Raw genomic sequence first — 17592 nt, 5'->3', positions numbered from 1 at the left:
CTGGATAAAATCTTTGTAGGCAATAATTGGTGAACAGAGAAAACCATTTTAATTTCTGAATATTATTTATACAGGATGTCTCATCAAAGGGAATATTCTTACAAAAGATTAGAAAATATCATAAATGAAAAATAATAAAAAAAGAAATCCTAAGTTAGAACAAAAGAGTTCTTTAAGAGTTGCAGAAGTTGAAGAAATTGTAGAACCTAGAAGTAATTTAGGTTGGGTGCTGAGTACCTTCCACAATAAATCAATGAATTAAAGATATATGACACTGTGTGTAAGTGGATACCCTAAAACTGGACAATAACTTCCTTGCCTTCTGCTAGAAGCATACAGCAATTGCAGTGATTTCTTGTCTTTTGTAAAAGGCAGAGTTTGCATTTCAGAATGTACTTCACCAACCTAATTGCCACAAAGCAACTGAAACATACTTTAGAAAATATTGATATTCATAGGACACATGTAACACTTGTTTACTTATAATGTCAATATTTTTAGATTTAAAAACAAACAAACAAAAACAAACCCATATACCACATACAGCTGGCATACCAGTTTTTAAAAGTTCATGAAAACCAGACTCCTTTTCCAAACATCACTCTCTTTTTTAGGAGAAAAAAAAAAGACATAACATGAAAAAAAAAAAAAAAAAAAGGACATAAATTACTGAAATGAGATCCAGGATGACTGGATAGAAAATATACTCTATATATAGTGCAGAAAGATGCTGAAGCTCTCTGTACCTTACAGCTTTCTTTCAGCTTCCTAAGACTTACTGTGGGTATGGGGAGCCACCCTTTGGTCATCACCGTAAATGCAAAATCAATAAAACCTACCACTTACGTTTCCATGCTTTCACAAGGATTCCTAGCAATTTACACTAGCTTGATTTATGATAGCTTAAAAATTTATTGTTAATACAGAGAGGTATCCCAAGAATCATCTCTGGTTTAACACCATTTAGAGTGTGTACCTTACCTTATAGCAACAACAGGGATGATTAATCTCTGTGCAAGGGTTTTCAGCATGTTACCCTGTGCCTTCTGTTCTTGCTTATGTTACTAACACAGATCAATTCCCAAAAATTCAGAATATCTGTAGTATCTTTTCATACTAAAATGAGGATTAGATGAAACAAAATACATTTGTTGTCTTGTAGACTTCCCTTCCAATTCTCTCCCAGAATTACATAAATGAAAAGGTTGTATGTGTAGTAGAAATTACTTCATTCATTACTGTGATTGACAAACAGATCAAGATCAACAAACTGGTACCATTCCATTTTGACAAAACGGGCTGAATAATGATGTAGCAAGATAAAAACCTCAAAGAACGGAAAACGGACATTAAGCTCAGGAAAGGTCAACTGACAGGGCAAAAAAGGAAACCTATGGAAACTGGCCAGAGAGATTAAATTTAAGCCCCACACAACTCTTATTTCACACTGAAAACCACAAGCCGTTCCCGGAAAGGAAGAAACTATTATGTTCTCTGTTAGCCTTGATCTGAGCAAGCTTTTTAAATGCTCCTCTATTTTATGGGAAGGACTAAAGTTCCCAGAGGTTTTCCATTTACTCCTCCCTTAAGACTTTAGAGGCTGTTGTTCTTTCTGCTCTCAACTTCAAATCATCTTCTACCATGTGCAGCTTTTACTGGTCATTACCTAGTGGAATCAGTCCATGAGACAGAAGATGAAAAGGGGATATGTAAACACTGGATATTCCAGGCACAGTAGGAAAGCAACAGTTCTGAATTTGGATGCATACTTGAGAACACTAAGGAACTTAGACAAACTATAGACTATTATATGATCAGGAAAAAGGAGAGAAAGGAGAGAGAGACTGGAAGCAGATATCAGTTTGTAGTTATGGCAATTAACACAGAGCATTATTTGCTACCTTCCATCCTGACACCTATCAAGAAGCAGTTTTCATAAGCAAGAGAAATTACAATACTGAGCACATATATGTATGTATATATTATATATATATAATATATGCATATATATAAAACCTATACCAAATAAACAATTTATGTTCCACAGGGTCAAAATTCCCACCCACGTATTGCATTTGGGGATGCAGATGCAAGAAAGTTGAATAATTGCTTCAAGGCCACACAGTAAGTAAATGTGGGACAGGATTAACATTCTGGAATTTCCAGTCAATTAAACTTCAGATTTATATTGCTGTCATTCAAAATAAGATTATTTGTCTTTAATTTAGGACTTCTTTCTCAACAACAGAGAACACAGAAGACACTAGATCATTGAATAACATTTCCATTAGCTAAGAGGCAATTTTTAATTACTTACTATTAGGGAGTCCCAACCAGTCTCTCTTGCCCAGGAACGCTCAAGAGTGCCTTACATGAAATATTAAAGTAATGGTAAGAAAATGAGAAGGATATGGGACAGTCGTAATATTTTTTTTTCCCTGAGGATTGGAGGGCCACCCACACTGCATACTTCATTTTTTCTTAATTTAGTTTAATATTAATAAGCTTTTGTAATACAGTCCACTTTTAGCATTATTACAGCCCGATAATACAACTGAACTAAACATCTGATTTGATCTGCGATTGCAGAAGTTGTCAGTATACATAAATCTGTACCATGGATTTATGTCAGGGTCTCAAAACCACACCTGTTACTTACAATGTGATTTGTCTTTCTCTTCTACATGTGCACACTCTCTCCAGATTTTCAAAGCACTCATATGATCACAGGAAGCTGAAAACAACATAAGCCCAGTGTGAAAGCACATCTTGTGAAAAGAATGATTATGTCCAAAACATCATGTTATAGTTTTGACCACACTAAGAAATCACTGAGTTTTCACAGAATCACAGAATAGCTGAGTTTGGAAGGGACCTCTAGAGATCATCTAGTCCAACCCCACCCGCTCCAGCAGGGACACCTACAGCACATGGTACAGGGTGGAATCGAGACAGGTTTTGAAGACCTCCAGAGAAGGAGACTCCACAACTTCTCTGCACCAGCCTCTGGTGCAGAGGCTGCTCCAGTGCTCTGTCACCCTCACAGTAAAGAAGTTCTTCCTCATGGGCAGATGAAACTTCCTGTGTTTCAATTTGTACCCATTACCCCTTGTCCTGTGGCTACTAACCACCAAGAAGAGTTTGGCCCCATCCTGCCTACATTCTCCCCTCAGGTACTTGTACACGTTCATAAGATCCCCTCTCAATCTTCTCTTCTCCAGGCTAAACAGGCCCAGCTCCCTAAGTCTTTCCTAAGATAGATACTCTTGTCCCTTAATTATCTTTGTCACTCTACGCTGGACCCTCTCTAGAAGCTCCACGCCCCTCTTATACTGAGGGGCCCAGAACTGCACCCAATACTCCAGGTGCAGCCTCCCCAGAGCTGAGGAAAGGGGCAGGATCCCCTCCCTTGACCTACTGGCAACATTTTCCTGATGCAGCCAGGATCCCACTGGCCTTCTTGGCCATGAGGGCACACTGCTGCCTCATGGTTAACTTGGTGTCAACCAGGACTCCCAGGTTCCTCTCTGCAGAGCTGCTCTCCAGCAGGTCAGCCCCTATCCTGTATTGATGCCTGGGGTTATTGCTCCCCGGGTACAGGACCCTGCACTTGTCCTTGTTGAACCTCATGGGATTCCTCTCTGCCCAACTCTCCAGCCTGCCCAGGTCCCTCTGAATGGCATCACAGCCCTCCAGAGTGTCAGCCAACCTGCCCAGATTTACTCTGCAAATCTGGAAGTGACATCTTTTCACGGTTAATTCCCTACACAAGGGAAGGCTGCAACTCAGATGTGAATCTGTCAATACTGATCTGAAGTGAGTTACGGATGACTGCAGAGAATCTGGTACTGAAAAGAAATGAAGGAAAGCCAGTAACATGTGATTGGAATTAATTTATCATCAGATAGAGGCACACAGTATTTACTCTAACACACTTCTGAAATTAAACATTTTAAAATATATCACTTAAGAATTTTAAGAAAGTAACCTTGTTCTTCATTGCACAAATGTCGTCTTTTCTGCTGTCATAATACAGACATGTCTGTGTATTAGGAGCTTGTTTGAGGGAATTACATCTCCGTTTTCTCAAGTGCTGGTGTAAAACCTTCATCCCTGCTTTGTTCCTTCCATACCAAATGACTCTGTCTCCTCTTTTGTCCCAGATGACTATTATCAAGCTGGATGTGCCTGGTGCAGAGCTTGCCTATGCAACTCCAGTGGTGGCTCACATGGTTTCCTAACATGTATCTTGATGCCAACATCTGTTTCCTCGTTTCTCTAACTTCACCTTTAACGCTCAGGTCTTCAAAATATAGCAGGACAACTTACTAAGCCAAAAAGCCTTTCTGAAGATGCACAAACCTTCCCATCTGATTTTACAGCTTTTTTTTTAGTTCTACCTTAATGGCAGGATTAAATGCTACCAGCTTCCATTAAAGGATAAGGTAATATCCAACCAACAATTTTCGACCTCCAGGCAAATCCTCCCAAATCCCGCCAAAGCATTTCATCACAAATAACTTGAGGGAATTTCATGTTTCTCAGTGGCATCCAGATGCTGACATCTCTGAAACTCTCACCTGTTTCTGTAAAAGAGATGATATTGTTCGAGTATAAACAGTCTTAAATATTGTGAATATAACAGGATGCAATTTGAGTAAAAACTGTGTCTTAAAATAATTCATGTTTGTGGTTTCTCTAAAATTTATAATTATTTATTTTATTAAATTATCTTCACTTTTACTATTCATACTTCTTATTTATCCTCTAAACTGTCTATTAAGATGGAGAATAAAACTAGACTGATCAGATTTGGTTTTTGAAATCCATCAGGAATTACCAACACAATATCATTATACCTGGATGCAAGCAATTCTGACTGGTAGCATTTAAATCCAAAACAATAACGATTTAAAATTGTATTTTTAAAAATGGTTCTGGAAACATTTCTCATGCTCAATTTGCAACATTTTTTAAGAACAGAATTAATATTTTATGCCTACATTCTGCATCCACATTACATTCCACATTAAACTGGAATTATTTAGAGGGAGCAATATTTCTTACAAGAATGATTAGTGACCTGAGAAGAAAAACCTGACACAGTTACACTTCTCACACATCAGGCAAATACATAGAGCAGATCAGAATGTTTTGTCCAAAGGCTGGAAAACGTCTTAGTGACTCCCAACTGTCTGTAAATATATTGTACTTAAGAAAAACCCGGTGCTCCAAACCTGTAGATAATGTAATATCCCTACTCATTATATAAACTCCATCATTATGGAGAGTGCAAGTCAAGTTAAGGCCTGATTTTGACGTATTCTCTTTGAGGTAGAGCCATTCTTTGGTAGCAATATTGTAGGACTGCACAGTTAACACATCCTCACTTTGGCTGGATTTTTGGTTTGGTCCAAGTTCATGAATACAGCCCCCTACTAGGTATATTGTTTCTTCAACAGAGAGCATCTGTTGCTTTCGAACATGGACATCACACAGTTCAAAGTTGGTCCAGGAATCAGAAGTGGGGCAGTACTGCAAAATGTTCATATTCCTGTCTGAAACAAAGGAGAAATATTTATAAATAAATATTAGAATGTACTCATTGGGGAGGATTCTTCCTCCTCGAATATCATATGAGCAGGTATTACAGATTGCCAACATGTCACTCCACAGCACAACTGTGTAGCAGAACAGGGGAGAAATTTGGGTTATTAAGAACTGCAAGTGTTTCCCCTTGCAATAAAGACCAAAAATTCCTTTTCATTGCAGAGGGAAACATTAAGCTGCTTCTGGCACTTCGATTACAAGATGTAAATGGTCTAGGAGTGAAGATTTTAGCTGAAAAATCCCTATCTGTTAGCTTGGTCTTTTGGTTTTGTCTTTGACTGATACTTAAGAACTTCTTATGACAAGGGAAATGGAGGAATATTCTGCTCTCCACCAGTGATCACAGATGAATCAAATTATCACAAACACAGTATGTTTCATTAATGGTTGCCAGGTGACGATTTCTCATTCCAGCTTTAACTTAATACTTTGCATTTCACTCCACAAATCAAAGTTTTATGTAATAAAATTCATAAAGCTCGTTACATTTCAGCAAGTGGTGTGGATGACCTAAGGGCACATTTTCAGTACCTCGTAAAGAGAGAAATACACACGTTGTCAAAATCCTTTAAGACTCAGGACTCCATACACCAGCATCAGAGAGAGGCTAGAGAAAGGCTGAGTCCCTGTCCGTACTCTAGTCATGGCTCAGTTGATGCATCTATTTATAATACTGCTATTCTATGAAATTTTTACAATACCTCCCTTATTTATGGTTTAGAGGAGACCCTAGCTATGTCCTATACCAAGACTTCACTAAATTAGCACAGAATGCACAGGGACCATGTTTGCTAGTAAATTCAGTTTTAACCTCTGGAGACTAGAATTTAAATTCAAGCTCAAATGACAAGCGATAATATGCTTGCAGACTCCAGCTTGGTCTTACAATAAAACCTGTTTCTTATTACAAGTTTACTCTCTATGATGAACTCCAGATGAGATCACAAGTGGAACAGCAGATAGTGATAAACTGGCAAAGTTATGTAAGGGCACCGGCACAAATAGTCATATTACATATATAGATTTTACATATTATATATATATATATATATATGTATCAGGTTTGTCATGAATGTAGTGCACTAGCAGCATGGTTAAGATGCTGCTGCTATAACATCTGCACAGACAGTGATGACTATTAGTCATTGCTTATTTTGTACTGTCTTCCTGAATACGTAATTCTCATTAAAGAAAGGAAATAAGAGAGAAAAAAATGCATGATAATGCTTTGCAAGACTACTAATCAAAGCTTTGCATATGGATAACCTCTTTATTTAAACCATGTATTATTCTCTGACCCATGATGGGGGGAAAACACTCCATTTCCTCCAGCTGATTTTCCATGTTTATCTAAAACGATAATCTTCCCAGGAATAAAAATGGTGCTATGGTTTGAGATGACAATATGAAATGGAAGTTTATTGTGACATGGCCCTAGTTTTCTGAGTCCACAGTCTGGGTCTTTTATTTCCATAAAATAAAGTTAATAAAAAACAAACATTGAGCTTTTATTGCTCAGGATAGGTGTTGCTGGTTCACAGCTAAAATCCTAGAATTAGGAGTCTTTATTCAAGAATGGTCATTATAATTTACTGTGGAAAATTTCAGATCACAAAAAGTGCAGTCTCAGAAGAAAGATATACATACATTAAAAGAAAAATAAATCCACAAAACCTAACGAAGCCACCGACTTGCTGAGGCACACACAGAAACACTATGTAAAAAAAACAAATGCAGCATGTTGAATATATATTTGGTGAATAGAATGAAACAGCACATGAGGCTCCTTGTGTCTCAGCTAGTTAGATGGGACTAAACACTTTCCAACACCTATGTGGCCCAGGATCTGAATCACCAATGTAACTTCAATAATTCTTGTTTCCAAGTCTGATCGTTGTCCTAAAGCCAAGGTGTCACAGAAAAATGGATTCTAGACCTTGATTCAGGAAAGGATCTTTATTTATAAAATGAATGCTGTCATTAGTGAACTTGGAACTTAAATATAAGCCTAAATGTGTTTGGTTTTGAATTGACTGTTCATACTTCTATTATGTTTTACTATTCTGTTTCCATTAAACACAAATTTTTGGAAAAAGACCTCTTGTGAAAGGACTCCGAATGTCAATGTCAATCCCATAAGATGCGGAAAAGCCAAGATAACTTGTTGACTCTCCTCAACTGGAACTACATGTAATAAGTACTAGATAAGGAGTTTGGCACACAGCAGTCCTGGCAATATATGTTTTGTTACTGAACTTTAAGGGATTAGGACCAGCTTCAGCAACATGCTGCTCTTCCTATCCATAACACCAGGAGGAGGCAAGCTGAAGAAAGAACAGGACAAGCACCAGCAAGACAACTTGCAAAACTGAGGGAAAGTGAAAAGAACAGCTGACACTCGCATAATCCTGTAGCACATTAAACCAATCAGAGTTTTTCCTTCTTATCTATTCTCTCTCTGTAGGTAAAAGAGACAAAAAATAATTCCACTCCCTAGAAACAATGAGTCTTCCTGGCATTCTGTGTTTCAATCTCCCCTCTTCCCTTGTTTCTAAGGATGCTTCTCTTTAGACTTCACAGCAAGTGTCCTGTGCTGGACATCCTTCAGTCCTAGTCCACCTGAACATGTAGGACTCCAGGGAGCACAGTTCACCTGACAGATCCTTTAGTGGGGATGATGAGAAGATCAGGACTAAAGAGCAAACTACAGTGTTTTCCTCCATGTGGAGAGAGGCACTCTAGTATCTTTTGCTTACTTTGGGGAGGTCATCAAGTTCTGGGGCAGAGCAGGATGCTTCTGAAGGTTATCATTACCACAAGGACCACGAGGGGTCAAAACGTATCTACAAACCCTGACACTTTAAAGACAGCTTGCTCTAAAGTCAGTTTAGCTTTCTTTGCAGCAGTTGCTGCAGAAGACGAATCATGAATCTTCTAATTTTATCCTCCACTTGGAAAACACCAAAGTTTTCAAATGATTGTGGTAAAATGAAGTGGGTAAAGAAGGAATTTAAATTCAGGAAAACCTTGTAAATGCTATATATTTGACTTGAAAAAAAAGATTGACTTCTAGTTCTCAGATAAAGAAAGAATATCCCATCCAAAGAATGGCATTAAATGTGAGATCTTTAAGTGGTCTGCTTTTCCACTGGATCAAAAATAATAACAATAAAAAAAGACACCAGTCAGGAGGGAGTGTGTCTTCGAGTCATTCTTACTTTGTGGTCCTCTAAGAAAACTGTTCAAAAAAAGGTAAAAATGCTGGTTTCTGATTAAGCTCATATTCTACTAAGTTATTACAATATTGAAAAAACTTACCTATAGCTTCAACTTGCCTGTGAAGCATTGAAATGCTATAGCAATAGGGTTGTAACACATTCATATTTGAGAAATACTAATGCAGGCAGATATTTTCTTAATATATTTTCTTCTGCCATTCTAAAACAGATATTTAAAAACCTAACAAAACTGTACCATGAATTTGTGATCTATATTTCTGTTTTAAAACCAAAATTTATAAAGAGGAAGGCAAAACTGCATGCCCAAATACTCTAGAAGGCATATTTCCCTCAGAAGAACAGCACCCCAGATCTACATCATTCGTATGTATCAACATATCATCATATCATCAACAGCCCAAATATTTAGCTTTAAAATACATACACTTGTCATCTGTGACTGGAAACCCTAGCATTAGGCTTAGAAAATATCAATCTGATGTCTATATGGCATGGTAAACTTCTGATTTAGCTTGCCAATTATTTTAAAAGAGTGATTTACTTTTGCTTACTGCAATGAGTACTTATACATGGCTTTCTACATCAATTTAAAAGGTTTCCTGAAAAAGGAAATTGATCAGCATCTTAGAATTAATCAAGTTTAAAAGAACTGAGAAGCTTTGTACCTCGTGTGGTGTATCCTCCAATAACATAGATCTTGCCCTTGCACTCGCAAGCGGAGAATTCTGCAAGAGGGTTTGGCATGGATGCCACGAAATTCCACCAGTCGTTTTCTGGGTTGTAACACTCCACATTGGAAAGAGATTGACCACCGACGGCATAGAGCTTTCCGTTTACAGCTAAAAGCTTAAAATTGGACCTGAAAGACACAGATTGTGGCATTGAAATAGGTTAAACAGAAATACAGAAAAATATAGGAATGGGTTCTTTCTAGTCAGGTTCCAACATACTCATCATCACATTCAACATATTCCATCGCTTTATATAGGACAGCACCTGAACTGTTCAGTACCCGTCCAAAACTCCCTGCAACTGATTGTGGCAACGTCCATGTCCACAGATTGTACTGGTGACATTCTGAAAGTTAATGATGTTGAAACTGAGTAATATTTATTTTGGATTTCAATCTATATCAGAATTTGATCTGCAATTGTTAACTAACGTCTTCAGTAGATACCTGATTTTTAGTGAAGTGCCTTTTAGTAAAGTGCTTTGAGGATAGTATATAAAAAATTATATATATATATACAGAGTCAAGAATATTATTTTAGTTAAAGTTTGGGGAAATTCAATTAGGACTCAGTGATTGTCTATGAATGTGTGCTAGTCTTAATCATCAGGACTAGTCTCTTCGGTCTCTTCTAATAAACAGAAATTTAATGCAGTAGATGTTGAATTATGTTCTGCAAAGACAGGAAAAGAGAAACTCTTGTGTCTTAACCTGGATTAATTTAAACTATTATATTCAACTTCCAGCCTACCAAAGCAAGGTATTTTTTAAATGACCATCCCCCTCTTCCTCCAAAACTGAACAAAAGACACCCTGCTTTATTCATGTCTAGAGTTTTGGTTTTAAGTCTGTTCCATTACTCTCTAGTACTTTACACACAACAAAAGGTAGTTTTCTAATTACTGAAGCATAAGAAACCTAACATCTTGTGCTTTTAAGATAACAGAGGAAGAGAAAAATCCAAGATAAACAAAGAAATGCCTCAAAAGGGGCCTGGGAAGTGAAGGGGAAATGAGATCCGTTAACATGAGGTTTAATATTCTTGTAGCTGTAAATGGTATTTTAAAATGCAATATTAAAGATGAAAGTTTGTAGGATCAAAGTGAAGGACCTGAAGCTGGTGTGTTTGCACACTTGTATCCTTCTAGCTACAGCAGATCTGCCCTTCCTCTCTTCAGAAAGAATCTCAGTTACAAGTGTAGCTCATTGCCTAATAGGTCTGTTCCTTTCATACTGTTCATTTCAGGCCAAATCCTTGAAATTTTATCGAGCAGTCAATTGACTGAACATATGCAAGTCATTGCAACAGATAAGCATGAAGCCAACTGAGGCAGTGCACTATGCCTGTAAAACTGAAGGGATGCTATAGCCATCTAAGCAGTAAAGTGAATTTCACTCTGCATGGATTCAAAAATTACCACTTAAGTACTTTTGCAGGGCTTTGTCTGGACAAAATGAACCTTGCCTAGCAGCAGACTGCCCTGCAATTTCTTTTTATTAAATATATTTGGAAAAAGAATTTGTTTCCAGATGGAATCATTTTGTTCTTGTCATCTTGATATAGCTTTGGAAACTAAAATTCTCCTTTGAAGGAATTAATTGCTTTTTATTCATTTTTTTTTGCTGACATTTATGATTAGGTCACTCTGTTCATCTCCTCTCTACAGCAATTATGTTTTCCATCTTAGAGAGTCCATAATAACATGGCAATCAGTAGTGGGTATGAAGTGAGAATAATTATCTGCAAAAGCATGATGATTTTCAAAGCAATGAACTTTTTCTAAGAATTATAAAGAAAAAATCTATAAATAAACAGATGGACCAAAAAATGCAAACTATAAATACATGCATTTTCTAACTAATTTTTTTAAATCAAATATATGTTAGAAAGCCTGTAACTCCGTGTCTGTGCTATGACGGAGATGATACAGTATTTGGGGCTTATAAGATTAGCTCATTTCCAACAGACAGTGTTCATTATCCTCAAGTTGTTCCAGGTATTTTTAAAGAATGGTAAAAGCTCTGCCACAATTTCGCAAGACACACAGTGCTGTAACACAGAAGAAATCTGGTCTACTAACTCACACTTGCTTCTCTAGTCCCCAGTTAACTGTAGCCTCCATACACTCCATCTGCATGGAAGTGATTTTTACCATTTTTGCCTGGCAGCATTCGTATCACAAAACAACTTTTTGCAAGCACAGGGAAAACGATGGGTTGAAAGATACGACTTTCACCTTTTGGCAAAACTTGCAATTATTCTAGAAGGCCACATGCATTTGTTTCATTCAGTTGAGTAATCTAACCACTTTCAACGCTGCTTAAAATAGATGATATGTGGTGCACACATCTCTGACTTCTGGAATGCATTAACTATTAGCTTCAGTTTACTTAAAGGTAGCTATAAGTTGCCATTAGTGCACTTTACATGAGTAGCTGGGACGAATGCTCAAAGCTGTCATGAAAACCCTCTCCCACTGTCACTTCCTTGCACGTAACAGCAGGTATTTATTTGGAAAACAGACATTAGGAAATACTTAGTGTATTAGTACACTCTTTTAATGTGTTATAGCAGCTGGAAACAAGGAAAGCAAACATGGAGCATCGAGCCAGCTCTCCACAGCTAGCAAGTGTTCCATGGACCGCAGCTTGGAAATAACTGGACGTGGTCAAATTCGACTGTGATACAACTGCCCTCACACCAGTGAGTTACCTCAACCTGGGGGATCAGAATTGTTTTCCAAATTCCAGGCCTCGTGTGTATCCTTCTTGCTGGGACAAGAAGCTTACCTGAAATTTGTCCCCTGAGGTCCCTCGCTTCCTCTGAAAGGAAGCCCAGGAACACAAGCAAAATGATACTAAATAAAAATTTTTTCTAAAAATGCAAATAGTTCAAGCAGCCTGGACAAACACAAGATGAAGACTGCCAGGATAACCTGCCCTACAGCTGAGGCAGAAGGGCATTGCAACCTTTCCCTAGGAAAAGAGGGGCATGAATTGGCAGTCTGAGGGGACCTCTAAATCAGAGTAAGCTTGACAAATTGTGAAAACTGCCCAGAATTACCACAACGAAATTCAATAAAGGCAAATGCAAAGTATTTACACAGGAAGGAAGAAAAATCTAATAGGTAACAAAGGACTGGAGGTCAGAATGCATAACTAAATACAAGACAGCATGCCATATCTTTGAAAAAAAATACGTTGTTCTGGGCTGCATTAACAGACATGATATATATGTTAGAGACTATCATAAAAGTGATTATAAAGAGGACAGCAAGCATTCTTCTAGTCCACTGACAGATATCATTCTGCAACATGAAAAAAAAGTTAAGATTAGATATGAAAGAGGACTTTCTGACCAAAATGGGAGCTAAGCATGGAAACAACTTTATATGGAAGGAAAGAGGCTGGAATCTGCACCACTGGAGGGTTTCAAGAACAAGTTTGACATATATTTGCAAGGTAGGCTTGACCCTGCCAAAGAGCAGGAAGGTTTGACTAACTATCCTTTGGTTCCTTCCTGCCCAGTAATTCATATTTTAACCTCAAATTTGTGCACGTATCTTAGCATTTCTTCCTTCTACAGCCAAAAAATTTACAACAAAGAATCAGGAAAGTACAGTTATGAAGGCAATTCAAACACATTTTACATTTCTTGTATGGAGATGTTTTTTATGTGCCTTATCTGAGTCTGCAAGACAAGTTTTGGCAGAGTGTGTGATGAATTTGTGAAAAATGTGACAAATATTTCTAATCTGAAAATCCTTTTAAAGTCTCTTTCCCCTCCAAAACACAGAATAATTCTGAGTGGGAAAAAAAAAAATGTGAGGAAAGAGTTGTTTTCCTAAACCAATACCATTCTCTAGGAATATCTCCTCTTATACTCCTGCAGAAGTCCTCAGAGTGGCAGCAGTTCAGGCACAGATTGCTCACAAAAATCTTGTTCCATGTGCATGTGCAGAATCCCAGCCAGGGGCTTACAAGCACGGAATATTTACCTATCATGCATATTCTGAGGGAAAATAAAAATGGAATATAGAAATGGGCACAGGCAATAGAAATCCTGCAAGTACGTTATTTTTAAAGGGTAAATTTCAAGTGACTGCTTGAATTTAAATCTGTGGAAAGGCATTCAAGCATGTTACTTGAACAGTCCTGAAAGCTCCTTTTATTATTCCTGTCCCCAAAGACCACAAGTGGTCTCAGGCAACTTTTACACGAAGTTTCTTCCTTAAAAAAAGACCAAGTAGTTCTATAAAGTACAGCAGTACAGCATTTACAGTAGCCTTTTTTTAAAATGAAGAGATCAGGGATCTAGAAATTATTTGTGACCGGCAGTAGATCCAGCTTCAGAAGATGACAGGTTGCAAGATTGTTGCAAACATCCTATATGAGCTTAAGCAAACTGTTTTATCGCTCTTCTGCATGCATAAACAGGGTAATAATATACTACTAATAATAATTAGTATTAGTAGCAATAAGTTTTCTTACAGTAATATATGGGAGTTACCTACTGTGGACAAATTTTAAAGTATGGTAATAGGAACTCTGTACTTAGAAAGAAAACTACTAATTGTAACATGAATTAGAATGACTATAAAGTATTCAGTATCCTTCCGATGGCTCTTGTCTCCCATCTGAAACTATCATCTCTTTCAGCTTTGCATGTGCACAGAATCCCAACAATCTACTGTTCTACATTATAATAATGTAAATAATTAAAGAAACAAAGTTTTTTTTTTTTTTTAAAGGGCAGGTAACTTCTTATATTAGAAGCAACATTATTTCCATTATTCATCAACCTTTTCTTCTGGCAAATGCACCTGTTCATACGGGCAAAATCTGCATACTTTTAAAGCATCACCTAAAATCAAACCAACTTCATTTAATGTACATAAAAATTGATCCATGGGACCACATGTAGGATGACACAATTTTTTTTGACAGTGTTGCCCAGCTGTTTCCCAAGCAGCACACAAAGCAACTGCCCTACTTATCTGACTACAGCACAACGAACTAAAAACACAATGCTAAGCAAACTGCAGCTCCAACTGCAGCACATCCACAGCAGACAGGTTTAAGTGCTGCTCCTGTTGAATGCGAACTCCATGGTTCTTAAAATATAGCTGCTGTTGGCTCCTAAAATATAGGCCATACCTTGTACACTGCATTCTGTTTGTATTTTGACCACAAAATGTTAAAATTGGTCAATCTGGTGTCAAGAGTGCAGAAAGGCTATTTCAAATAGAAAACAAACCATCATCACAGATCATATCTTACTTGCTATGCGCATTATACAAACCAATGCCTAGATCTTGTAATTTGATCCATATTTCCATATTTGTTTACATAGGAGACACTGTGGGCTGACCCCTTCAGGCACTTTCACCAAAGCCAATGAGTTCTCAGTCATGCTCATGCAATCAGGACTGCAAGCTCAAGGCCTCATAAAGTGGCTCAGTTCTCAAAGTCACCTCAGGGAAGGGGAGTCTGCCAAAAGGCATTTACACTGTGTAAGAAAGCACTTAAAAGAAAATCTAAATACTCATTTCACAACAGACTTTCTTCAGAGCCCTTCCAACAAACCAGAGAGACATTTTCTCATCAATTCCAATGACTGATTGCAGATGCAGTAATTCTAGTTGAATTCTCAAAACAGTACAAGAAATGAAAAAAAAAAAAAAAAAAAAAGGTCATCCCTCTGTTTTATGGAGTTTTAAATTGCAAACTCACTGGAAAAGAGACTGCAGTTTTACTACACAGATAAAAAGTACACATGCCTCGCACTGTGACTAGGGTCTCTGCTGCTTTGTGAACATTTAATTTACTGGATGGAAAAGAGATTTTCCATTTAATGGTCAATTTCGGCATCCTTTTCTGTTCCAGTTCTGAGTCAGATTGAGATGATAAAAGTTTAAATGCTATTTTGTGTAAAATTGAATCAATGAAGAAATCCATCCTGAATGAACAGAAACATTTTGTTTCAAAGAAGTAAAAGGCTGCATTTTGATAACCATGCAATGAGCTGGCTTAGGTAGAACAAATCCTGCCTTGGACAGTGGTATAGGAATCTGTTTTTGGCGTTCCTTGCTCTCTGCCATTCTTTCAAACATAAACTACAACAAATGATTGTGAATATTATCTAAAACATAAATGTCAAACAATTCAAAAAGGCATAGGAAGAAAGTTCTGTCTTTTTCTGACCTTTTTTTCCCCTGAGATCTTCAAAACCTGGTTGGATGCAGCCCTGTGCCACGTGCTCCAGGTGACCCTGCGTGTGCAGGGGGGTTGGACTAGATGACCTCTGAAGGTCTCTTCCAACCTTAAGGATTCCATGATTCTACGAGACCCAGGCCTACAGGATATTCAGGATTTTGTGACGTTTTATGAAGTTACAAGCCAATGGAGAACTGCTCCAGCTAAAGTTTCTCCACCTTTCCCTAGCTCTGATGTGTGCTACATTTCCACCAAGAACAGTAAACCTTGTCACATACAGTACTAGATTCAAAACGCACCAAACAAACAATCAATCAAAGAATGGAAAGGCAGATTTTATCTTTACTTTGCTATCTTAATATGCATTTCTATTTCCTGCAGAGGCAGCTTTTTGGAAACTAGCTTCACAAACCTCCTCGTATGCTGCTACAGCTTGAAAGCCGGAGCCCACCTCCACGCTAAGATGAACAGCTATGGGGCAAGGAGGTCAAGTGCTCCTCAGCTGGCGCCTTGCTCGCGCTCTCCACAGCCCAGGCCTTCCTCACCAGTGTTATGCACCAGAAGTCCATCCTCCTTACCCTGCCTTGCCACAGCAAGGACCTGTGCCAGGCACAGGTCACTAAGAAGGAGGGTGACTGCGGTTCTGCGCTGCTAGATGGCTCTTATCGGCAAGGTCTGCGTCTGCCAGGCCTAGCCAGTGGCACGCTGCCAAAATATATAGCCAAGCACCGCGAGTCCTTCCCATGGCATGAGGCAACACACTCTGGTGACTCACGGTACAACCAGAGGCCTCAATCACATCTTGCGACTCTGCGTCCAGCCAACACCATGTGACTCAAGAGGGTTTTTTTGACTATACGCGTGGACACGTGCACTTCAGGGCGCACAGGTTACCTCTTCTGGTTCATTGAAGCCAGTTGACTCCACTCATTTAGGCAAGGGTTGTAACAGTGGGCAGCAGAGATCTCCTGGCTGGTGATGCGGTAACCACCGACAATGAACAGGTAGTTGTCCAGCATCGCGGACCCATAGCCTCGGACGTTCACCAGGTCAGCGGGCATGTTGTTGGCCATGGGCAACCACCTCTGGGCTTCTTCGTCATACCTCAGCATTGACCAGGGAGCTTCCACCTGCGGGTGACAGCCAGGAGGCTGGCCCAGGGAGGAGGCACCCATGAAGTCCCCGATGGCCACAAGGGTGGCAGTGCCCTTCATCCGCCTCTCCTTCAAGTGTTGCTGGAGAGCATGGGGCAGAAGGAGATGTGGCCGAGCATCAGGCCTCCTCAGCACCTGATGGTAATGGGCAGCCATGAAGTCTAGACAGGCATCGTGTAGGTCCTGGAGACCGTAGACCTCAGCCAGGCGGTGCAGCTCCAAGCAATTGCCCAGCTTCACCTGGGAGAGCAGCAGTCGGAGCAAGGGGGTGACCTGCAGGTAGGAAGCGGCCTCCACCAGCTCCTCCAGCAAGGGAGGCTCCTCATCGCCCTCCTCCTGCTGCTCCAGCCTGGCCAGGCACGAGGTGTTGATGAAGTCCAGCACGAGCTCCAGGCCCAGCGCGCTGAGCCCGCCGCGCAGCAGCTGCTCCTGCTGGCCTTGCCCTGCCTCCCGCATGCCCGAGCGGTACAGCGCACGGAAGTAGTCGCTCTGCTCGATGAGCTTCCTCTTGCACACCGGGTAGCACTTGTCCCCCAGCCGGATCTGCACCACCTCCTCCCCGCCCGCCGCGGCCCCGGCCCCTTCGCCCTCCTCCTCTCCCTCCTGCCGCCGCCGCCCCGCCAGGGACATGGCTCTGCCGCCG

General features: G+C 39.4%; 1 protein-coding gene across 1 annotated transcript; it reads right to left on the bottom strand.

Moving 5' to 3' along the window:
* Window positions 1-4189: 4189 nt before the first annotated feature.
* On the bottom strand, window positions 4190-17579 carry KLHL42 (kelch like family member 42). The gene is made up of 3 exons (XM_026033243.1): window positions 16690-17579; window positions 9515-9708; window positions 4190-5558 (listed from the first exon to the last, which is right to left on the bottom strand). Exons 1-3 carry the CDS (start codon window positions 17577-17579, stop codon window positions 5116-5118), a joined length of 1527 nt encoding a protein of 508 aa, XP_025889028.1. The 3' UTR covers window positions 4190-5115.
* Between the last annotated feature and the right edge of the window lie 13 nt (window positions 17580-17592).

The sequence above is a fragment of the Nothoprocta perdicaria genome, unplaced genomic scaffold (assembly GCF_003342845.1).
Source record: "Nothoprocta perdicaria isolate Ctin4 unplaced genomic scaffold, notPer1 scaffold_126, whole genome shotgun sequence".
NCBI classification, from domain to species: Eukaryota; Metazoa; Chordata; class Aves; order Tinamiformes; family Tinamidae; genus Nothoprocta; species Nothoprocta perdicaria.
This window is presented reverse-complemented; position numbering and strand designations above follow the sequence as displayed.